We start from the raw sequence: 11498 nt of genomic DNA on the forward strand, positions 1-11498 counted from the left end.
ATGTGAAAGTTTTCCTTCCTTAGCCTCGACTCCATTTAGTGCCGCGGTAGAAAACATTTAAGACGTAAATGGAGATGATCATGTCGCACAAAAAGTAGTGTTGACTAAAGGTGAGTGCTTTCCTTATTATAAATGACTTTATATAAAAAGAATGTGCATATATTGTAGGAAATCTGCAGCGCATGAAGAAGAGGTACAAGCTTATCTGTAAGACAGGTTTCAAATTACATTCCTTATTTTGTCACGAAATAGACATTCATAATGTTTGGTGAATATAGTTTAATCAGTATGCAACAAACATAATATGTGTTTAAAACATATTTCGTCACATTTCCAGCATATGGAGCAGGGGCGTTTCTAGGATTGAAAACATCAGGGGCTGAGCCCGAAACATCAGGGGCTAATTAGGGAGAGGCGTAAGCAAGAATAACACGTTTTGTAAGAGCTTTTTTTATGTAATATTGTTTAATAATAAACACAAATTAACACAAACAGTATGCAACTTTAGAAATCAATGAAAGATTTCATTCAATCTTTTTTCTGACTCCTCCCATCATTTCAGAGTCTTGCTACTAAAAAAGGAGTTCATTAAATTTTCTCTCTCACAGGTATACCATGCAATATTATCTCTTACGGCTTGTGTGTGGGGCACTGCCGTAGATCCTTCTTTATTATCATCATTTTACAATAATCTATAGATTACTATAATTCTATATATATATATATATATATATATATATATATATATATATATATATATATATATATATATAGATATCTATATGCACCTCTTATTTCATTCCTCATTTATGCTGGCACTACTGTATGTACTATTCTTTGTTTGTTTGTGTATTTTTTACAGCCTCTCTTCTCTTCTCTTCTCTTCTCTTATCTTCTCTTCTCTTCTCTTCTCTTCTCTTCTCTTATTGTTCTCCCATCTCTCATTCTCTCACCTGTCTTGCTGCTTGTACCTTGTCTACTTCATGCTCTTGGTGACTTTTCTATCCTATTTCTTTGAGGGTGGAATCATCAGAGAGTATCCCCGAGACTGGACTTGAGTAAAACGGTCAGTTACCATACTGGTATTTCTAGTGCTGAGAATTCCTTTTATCAACAGACAGAACAGCTGAATGATGGAGTCTGTTCTGGTCCATTGTTCACCTAAGTCATGTCTGTATTTTAACTTAAGTACTGCATTAGGTGAATAATAGAAAGTCATGATGTTCAGACTGTAATGTCTTAGTGCTTTAACAGTTTATATTTTATTCAGATCTATCTTTAGGCTTATTTCATTTAAGACTTTTGTACATATTGGGTATGGAATAATATTCAAAAGGGTCCTATGTGTCCGGGGTTTTCAGAATCAGAGAATCAGAGACAGTGGGCCTCCTTTCTGACACAACATACATTTGTTAGCCGACTTTTATCAACTGTGTTAACATTAAATATTAAAAGTTAGGCTATTATCTCAGAATAAGATTCTTGTGTTTTCTTACAGTGTTTGCAAAGGCTGTAAGGTGCTTTAGTCACGTGGTGTGTGAGTGTGTATAGGCGTGATCGACTTAAAACGGCGCTGTGCAGACCGATAGGTTTTGGACATTAAAGTATCGCGAGAGCGGTTCTAGAGCATATTAGAGCGCACACTCTCGCGGTATTTTGGCGTGTGTGCGCGCATGCGGAGAGAGATGTCAGTGAAAATCGCGTGCAGTAAACGGCAACAGTGCTCAACTAAACCGATCAATATTTACTTAATTCCTCTACAAAATTCGGGATAAAACATCCGGGGCTTGAATGATTAGCCCTATAGCGACGCCCCTGAAATGGAGGTATTTACAATTACGTTTTGTATTTTTGGACGCTAGGGCCCCGAATTTTGCCAAGGATTTTAAAAGAAATGTGATTGGAATTAAGTATATTAAGTATATCTTTTTTTTTCATAGCAAACAGCGAAATCAACAATAAACAATCACACAACAAATAAACACAGAAGCAGAAGAAATAGGGGGCATACAGACATTACAAAAGTATAGAGAAGCACACCTTTGTCACCATACAACATCAAAGGGTTTGAATAATGGATTCAAGAATAGTATAAGTTTTGGAGGCCTTTGAGTTTAAAGGTTCTGACATGTAATTAAAGGAGGAGAAGAGGGACTTAATATCAGAACAAAATGATCTAAAGTTGGGTTTACAATGAATGACTCTGGCTTTGTGAATATGAAATTTAGAAGCACGGTAACTACTGACCAAAAAGACTTAGTGAATGGACAATGGCAAAACAAATGTAGAATAGACTCTTCTTCAGCACTGCAAAACAAATTGACAAAGATACATTTTGACAGAATCTACTCAGGAGAAGGTTACAGGGGTAATATCTGACTAATTTTGAAATAGAGCTCTTTAATTTTGTTTAGAATAAAAAGTTTGTGAGGGAAGGTCCATAAATTATTTAGATCAACATTTGGGTAACAGAAACTCCATTTGTAATGTGCTTTGGGGAAGGTCCATGGAGTTTGTTGATCTTTTTGGTTAAGCACTGTCGCCGTTTACAGTACGGGATTTTGACTGACATCTCCGCACACACACACAAGGTGTGTTCGACTTGAAGCGGCGCAGACCGATTGGTGTATGACGCCAAAATACCGTGAGTGTGCGCTCAAATATGCTCTAGAACCGCTCACGATACTTTGATGCCATACACTTATCGGTCTGCCCAGGGCCGCTTTAAGTCGAGCACACCACATGACTAAAATACACACCTATATACACACACACACCACATGACTAAAATACACACCTATATACACACACACACACACCACATGACTAAAATACACACCTATATACACACACACACACACCACATGACTAAAATACACACCTATATACACACACACACCACATGACTAAAATACACACCTATATACACACACACACACACACCACATGACTAAAATACACACCTATATACACACACACACACCACATGACTAAAATACACACCTATATACACACACACACACACCACATGACTAAAATACACACCTATATACACACACACACACCACATGACTAAAATACACACCTATATACACACACACACACACCACATGACTAAAATACACACCTATATACACACACACACACACACACCACATGACTAAAATACACACCTATATACACACACACACACCACATGACTAAAATACACACCTATACACACACACACCACATGACTAAAATACACACCTATACAAACACACACCACATGACTAAAATACTCACCTATATATACACACACACACACACACCACTTGACTAAAATACACACCTATACACACACACACCACGTGACTAAAATACACACCTATACACACACACACCACATGACTAAAATACACACCTATACACACACACCACATGACTAAAATACACACCTATATACACACACACACACCACATGACTAAAATACACACCTATACACACACACACACACACCACATGACTAAAATACACACCTATATACACACACACACACCACATGACTAAAATACACACCTATATACACACACACACACACACCACATGACTAAAATACACACCTATATACACACACACACACACCACATGACTAAAATACACACCTATATACACACACACACACACCACATGACTAAAATACACACCTATATACACACACACACACACCACATGACTAAAATACACACCTATATACACACACACACACCACATGACTAAAATACACACCTATATACACACACACACCACATGACTAAAATACACACCTATATACACACACACACACCACATGACTAAAATACACACCTATATACACACACACACACACACCACATGACTAAAATACACACCTATACACACACACACACACACACCACATGACTAAAATACACACCTATATACACACACACACACACACCACATGACTAAAATACACACCTATATACACACACACACACACCACATGACTAAAATACACACCTATATACACACACACACACACCACATGACTAAAATACACACCTATATACACACACACACACCACATGACTAAAATACACACCTATATACACACACACACACACCACATGACTAAAATACACACCTATATACACACACACACACCACGTGACTAAAATACACACCTATATACACACACACACACACACACACCACATGACTAAAATACACACCTATATACACACACACACACACACCACATGACTAAAATACACACCTATATACACACACACACACCACATGACTAAAATACACACCTATATACACACACACACACACACACACCACATGACTAAAATACACACCTATATACACACACACACACACCACATGACTAAAATACACACCTATATACACACACACACACACACCACATGACTAAAATACACACCTATATACACACACACACACACACCACATGACTAAAATACACACCTATATACACACACACACACACACCACATGACTAAAATACACACCTATATACACACACACACACCACATGACTAAAATACACACCTATATACACACACACACACCACATGACTAAAATACACACCTATATACACACACACACACACACACCACATGACTAAAATACACACCTATATACACACACACACACACACCACATGACTAAAATACACACCTATATACACACACACACACACACCACATGACTAAAATACACACCTATATACACACACACACACACACCACATGACTAAAATACACACCTATATACACACACACACACACCACATGACTAAAATACACACCTATATACACACACACACACACACCACATGACTAAAATACACACCTATATACACACACACACACACCACATGACTAAAATACACACCTATATACACACACACACACACCACATGACTAAAATACACACCTATATACACACACACACACACACACCACATGACTAAAATACACACCTATATACACACACACACACCACATGACTAAAATACACACCTATATACACACACACACACACACCACATGACTAAAATACACACCTATACACACACACACACACACACACACACACCACATGACTAAAATACACACCTATATACACACACACACACCACATGACTAAAATACACACATATATATACACACACACACCACATGACTAAAATACACACCTATATACACACACACACACCACATGACTAAAATACACACCTATATACACACACACACACCACATGACTAAAATACACACCTATATACACACACACACACACCACATGACTAAAATACACACCTATATACACACACACACACCACATGACTAAAATACACACCTATATACACACACACACACCACATGACTAAAATACACACCTATATACACACACACACACCACATGACTAAAATACACACCTATATACACACACACACACACCACATGACTAAAATACACACCTATATACACACACACACACACACCACATGACTAAAATACACACCTATATACACACACACACACACACCACATGACTAAAATACACACCTATATACACACACACACACACCACATGACTAAAATACACACCTATATACACACACACACACACCACATGACTAAAATACACACCTATATACACACACACACACACACCACATGACTAAAATACACACATATATACACACACACACACCACATGACTAAAATACACACCTATATACACACACACACACCACATGACTAAAATACACACCTATATACACACACACACCACATGACTAAAATACACACCTATATACACACACACACACCACATGAAATACTTTACAGCCCTTGAGTGTGACAGCAATAAACGAAAACCATAACAATTTAACACAACTATTATATCAATGTCAAATTGCTATGTTCTTAAATTATTTTTCATTATTTTTTATTTTTTATATGGAACCAGTACCGTTTGTTGTACTATTCTCAATTATTTCCGAGTTGAATATTAAATGTTATTATACAGATAATAGCCTAACTTAGAATAGAAAATCACCAAGACCATGAAGTAGACAAGATACAAGCAGCAAGACAGGTGAGAAAATGAGAGATGAGAGAAAAATACGAGAAGAGAGGCTGTAAAAAAAATAAACAAAGAACAATACATACAGTAGTGCCAGCATCAATGAGGAATGAAATAAGAGGTGTAAGTATAATATAGATTATTGTAAAAAATAATAATAAAGGATCTACACGGCACTGCCACACACACAAGCTGTAAAAGAGATAATAATGCATGGCATACCTGTGAGAGAGAAAATGTAATGAATTTAATGAACTCCTTTTTAGTAGCAAGACTCTGAAATGATGGCAGGACTTATTAATGTCCCCACAAACAATGTAAAATAAATGATAATTTAAAATTTCAATAAATACTTTATACATAAATGTAAAATAGTAAAACAAAGCAATTGATTTTTGATTAAAAACAAAACAAAGAAACTGATTAAAATGTATATTGAAATGTACATTTTCCTTCTTGCCCATTAACTATGACTGATATCACTTTCACATACAAACACATGCAATTATTTGAGTATTTTTTTTAAATTTTATATCAAATGTATGATAATGACAGAACATTATTATATTTTAAACATTAATTGCTTAATCATCATGTGCTGCTGTTACCTTATGAACTCTAATTACATTTTAAGTTGCTACATTCAAATGTGAATTATTTCATTATATGTTCATAATGTAATAAAAGTTCTAAGTTGTGTTATGTTGCAGGTCAAATTGACCCGTTTTAAAGGTTAAAAATTAAAAAAAATATATAGTTAAAATGATTTTTTCAGTATGACTGCTTGACTTAATTAGTGTAATTAACATAAAATGAAAATGGTTAATTTGCATATTTGTAACCCCCCTCCATGTTTATATTACTACGGGTCAATTTGACTCGGCACTCAAAGTGGAAGCTAAAAGGCAACAGAAGTGCCAAATACTATTTTTTCTTTGCAGCTGTGAGACGTACTGTATTTCAACCCAGTCACACTCTGTGTATGTGTATTTGTCACACACACAGACACTCCCAAATCTCTTAACCTCACCTGTATAGAGCGAGAATGCAGGTGTTGTTATGACTTTTCTGTACAACCTTTTCTGTTTCTATGGGCAATCATGACAGTGAAGTAAAGGAGGATGTGTCTGAAGATAAAGACCATTTTGAGGTCAATTCCGAGTCTGATGGTTCTGATTCTGAGCCAAATGAGAAAACTGCTATTTATGTTCCTCCAAGCAAGACATGCACATCAAAAAATGGTTTACTTTCAACACAAATCGTCACGACTCATTGATTTTAAGCCAGCGGGTCAGTTTGACCCCGAACAGAAGTTCATTTATCAATGCCACCCCAAAAAAAGAAAAAAATTCAAAATGTAAAATAAAATGTAAAAAAAAAAAACACATATCAGTGTTGTGTGAAAATATTCTATTTTATGTTTAGGTCTTTCCAATGTACATTAAAAACATTTTAGCATGCATTTTTTTTAAAACATGAGTGAATTATTCTCATTGAGCCATTATCTGTGAGAGCTAAAGAACATCATTGCACTAAATATTGATTGAAATGGTTAGTTATGGAGTTAATAATGAGATATAAACAATGCTTATTGGGATTTTCTTGTTTCTTACACTTTTGGATAATTAAATATGCCCTAGGTCAAACTGACTCACGAACATCATTGCTGTTCCTGAAAAATTAGCATAACAGGAGGGTTAATACAATATCCTATTGTATTATGCAAAAGGTCATTTTTACACTAAAAATAATAATTACATTATGAGCTTGAGCCTATTATGTTTTGAGAAAATTATTCCTATTGTGTCTGCCAAATGCTGAAAATATAAACTGTAAATGCACACACCCTAAACTGATGATTCTTTTTTTTAATTACATTGTTTAAATAGCCATTTTGTTGTGTCTTTAATGCATTTTAGGTGAATGCAGGTTATAGTAAAGGAGGCAGTCTCTAATTCTCTTATAAATGTATGGAATGGAATCACAATCTAACTTTTATTCACCTTTAACTTTATATATTTTACAGCGATTAGATGTAAACACAAACAAAACCGTATCATCCATAAAGCATCCAAAACTTTAAATGGGTTTGCTGTCTTGGGGACAACATGATGCTGTTGATACTGGAACCTATGACTTATGGCAGAACTGGCTCTTTATATTGTTTTCTGTTACACTATAAATAGAAAAACTGATGACCCTATATGCAATGTGATTTAATTGAACAGTAAAAAAAAATGTTCAAATAACCCATAAGTTAATGTGTGTGTGTGTTTTCAGGAATTAGCTTTGTGTTTGTTCATACTTTACTAATATTCAAAGATGGAGACTCCGGATCTGGACACAGATAATGAGTCCCCACCTGCAAAAACACGGTAATCTTCATGCCATTGTATTCTAATCAATAATCATTCATACCTAAATTATGTATTGAGTACATGTAAAAGGAATAAAAACGTTGTATGAAAAACGTTTTTCATACAGTATCCTACTGTGTTATGCAAAAGGTTGTTATTGCACTAAAAATAATAATTACTATCACTAAAGGACTGTCTATAATGTTTTGCAGTAAACTCCAGGGAAAGAGATTAGAATCACCAAATCTTATTTAATGTCTATTTTTTTGTGAAATGATAAAGGTTGCTTGTGGGATGTTTAAAATAAATGCTACTTGGTTTGACATGTTTAGTAATGTAACAGAGTTCAGTTTGGAACCTGTTCGACAGGGACAATTCTAGGATTTTCATTTAAGCCCGCAGTGAGGGTATAATAGTAAAAATAAATAAATAAATAAAAATAAATAAATAAATTAATTAATTAAAATAAAGGTTTGACTAACAGGGTATGATGGTAAACTTATTGCAGCATTCCACTGCATAGATGTGTATAACCTTTGAGAACTGAATAAGCCAAAGATCTTCCTGATCTCACACACACACACACACACACACACACACACACACTTGTCCTCTGATCCTCGCTCTGCGATTCCGCGGTCTGCGGATTGAAGAACGTGCTGAAAGACGGGTGGAGCCGAAGAGCTGCCGTTTTCATATGAAATTTAAAGGGACTGATGAGATCACCAATTTGTGTAGAGTTTATGGAGAATCGCAGAATTTTAGGAGGGCTGAGTTGAAATGTTATCACTGTAAGATAACAAGAAGAAAACAATCCTGAATAACTAAAATTAATGTAGTGTTTAACTGATTAAAATAACCAACTACATTTTTTCTTCACAGTGTTCTACAGAAGGCAGGAGAAAGAACATCACAGATACAGGGTAAGATCAAAACCAGCATGATTGTGACACAGACATGCTGGTATTATAAACTGCTGCTGTTATTACTAACCCTGCTGTTATTAAAAAAATAGAGAGTGATAACACTAGAACATACACTAGAATAAGAGAAACACATAGTGAACATCACACAGAACTGTCAGTGGTAAAAAAAGATCTTTTTAAACAAATGGACCCCATGTCTTACCATATCATCTTGCTTCACCATATTACAGGTATGGCCCAGAATCTGTGGCTGTAAATGAATTCCAGGAAATGTTCAAATTAAATCTGATGAAGAAGTTTCAGTGTTTTCATGGAGTGATAACAAACCCGGGGAACCAAACCCTCCTGATTGAGATCTACACAGAGCTCTACATCACAGAGGGAGACAGTGGAGAAGTCAATAATGAACATGAGGTGAGGCAGATCGAGGCAGCATCCAGGAGAACAACAACAGAGGAAACACCAATCAAATGCAACGACATCTTTAAGCCTTTATCTGAACAAGATGAACCCATCAGAACTGTTCTGACAAAGGGAGTCGCTGGCATCGGAAAAACAGTCTCTGGGCTGAAGGGAAAGAAAATCAGGACATCTACCTCATATTTCCACTTCCTTTCAGAGAGCTGAATTTGATAAAGGACCAGAAACTGAGTCTGATGGAGCTCCTTCAGTTCTGTTTTATGGAAACAACAGAAACTGAAATGTCCAGTTTGGTAAAGGTTCTGTTCATTTTTGACGGATTGGACGAGTGTCGTTTTCCTCTAGATTTCCAGAACACAGTGAGAGTGTGTGATGTAACTGAATCAGCATCAGTGCCGGTGCTGCTGATAAACCTGATTAAAGGGAATCTGCTTCCCTCTGCTCTCATCTGGATCACCTCCCGACCAGCAGCAGCTGAGTGTGTGCATCGAGTCACAGAGATACGAGGGTTCAATGACCCTCAGAAGGAGGAGTATTTCAGGAAGAGGATCAGTGATCAGAGCCTGGCCAATAACATCATCACACACCTGAAGTCATTAAGAAGCCTCTACATCATGTGCCACATCCCGGTCTTCTGCTGGATTTCAGCCACTGTTCTAGAGAGAATGTTGGGTGAAGCAGAGAGTGGAGAGATCCCCAAGACTCTGACTCAAATGTACACACACTTCCTCATCATTCAGACAAACATCATAAGAGAAAAATACTCAAAGAAGCAGGAGAGTGATGAAGAAATGCTTCTTAAACTGGGACAACTGGCTTTTCAGCAGCTGAAGAAAGGGAACCTGATCTTCTATGAGGAAGACCTGAGAGAGTGTGGCATTGATGTGACAGAAGCAGCAGTGTACTCAGGTGTGTGTACACAGATCTTCAGAGAGGAGTTTGGGCTTCACCAGAGTAAAGTGTACTGCTTTGTACATCTGAGCATTCAGGAGCTCCTGTGTCACTCACTAGGAGCTGCTGCTTTAAGAATCTGCTTTGGGGCAACGGGGCAATGCTAAAACAAAGTCAATTTTAACTGTAATAAAAACGTTTAGTAAATGATTCCTGTGTCTGTCCACTTCTTTATTCACAGGAATCTGAGTAGGCCTGACTTCCTTATTCAGTAGAATTCTAAAGGCATTCACTGTTGTTTCTTGTGTTAATTAATTAATTTAATAAATATATGATGAGGCAGTGCTCCATTCTGACTATTTCTTCAGTTAAAATCATAACTTGAATAAAATTAATTTAAAAAATAACCAAACCAAATAATAATCCAATAATACTTTCTGTTGTAGTCTAAGTATATTATAGACTAAGTAGACTACTACATACACTACTGTAGTCTAAGAAGAGTTTTCTTTTGGAACCTTTGCCCAGCCTGTTTTACCCAGGCCCACCCACTGTTCAATTTCTGGCATCACATATGAAAAAACATTAATGTTTGGTTCATGTTAATAATACCTTGTGATTGTTCAAGAGATGGCAAACAATCCAACCTGACAGACACATCGTCTTGATAATTACTAAACCAAGATAAAAATCTGTTAATGAAGAATGTGTCATTGTGTCTCTCTACAGGTTGTATAACTGTGGTGTATCAGATGAAGGCTGTGCTGCTCTGAGATCAAA

The 11498-nt window shown here is 36.2% G+C and overlaps 1 protein-coding gene across 3 annotated transcripts; it reads left to right on the top strand.

Moving 5' to 3' along the window:
- LOC131370029 (NLR family CARD domain-containing protein 3-like) lies at positions 1-10916 on the top strand. Of its 3 annotated transcripts, none has more exons than XM_058417057.1 (4): positions 1-110; positions 8405-8499; positions 9364-9404; positions 9638-10916. In XM_058417057.1, exon 4 carries the CDS (start codon positions 10064-10066, stop codon positions 10883-10885), a length of 822 nt encoding a protein of 273 aa, XP_058273040.1. In that variant the 5' UTR covers positions 1-110; positions 8405-8499; positions 9364-9404; positions 9638-10063; the 3' UTR covers positions 10886-10916. The 3 variants fall into 3 exon arrangements, with proteins under 3 accessions (XP_058273040.1, XP_058273039.1, XP_058273041.1); XM_058417056.1 differs by lacking the exon at positions 1-110 and adding an exon at positions 1683-1826; XM_058417058.1 differs by lacking the exons at positions 1-110; positions 8405-8499 and adding an exon at positions 1683-1826.
- Positions 10917-11498: the final 582 nt, after the last annotated feature.

Source organism: Hemibagrus wyckioides, linkage group LG19 (genome assembly GCF_019097595.1).
Source record: "Hemibagrus wyckioides isolate EC202008001 linkage group LG19, SWU_Hwy_1.0, whole genome shotgun sequence".
Classification (NCBI taxonomy): domain Eukaryota; kingdom Metazoa; phylum Chordata; class Actinopteri; order Siluriformes; family Bagridae; genus Hemibagrus; species Hemibagrus wyckioides.

Coding starts and splice junctions, on each gene's coding strand:
- LOC131370029 (XM_058417057.1), top strand. CDS start 10,064: ATGGAGCTCCTTCAGTTCTGTTTTATGGAAACAACAGAAACTGAAATG.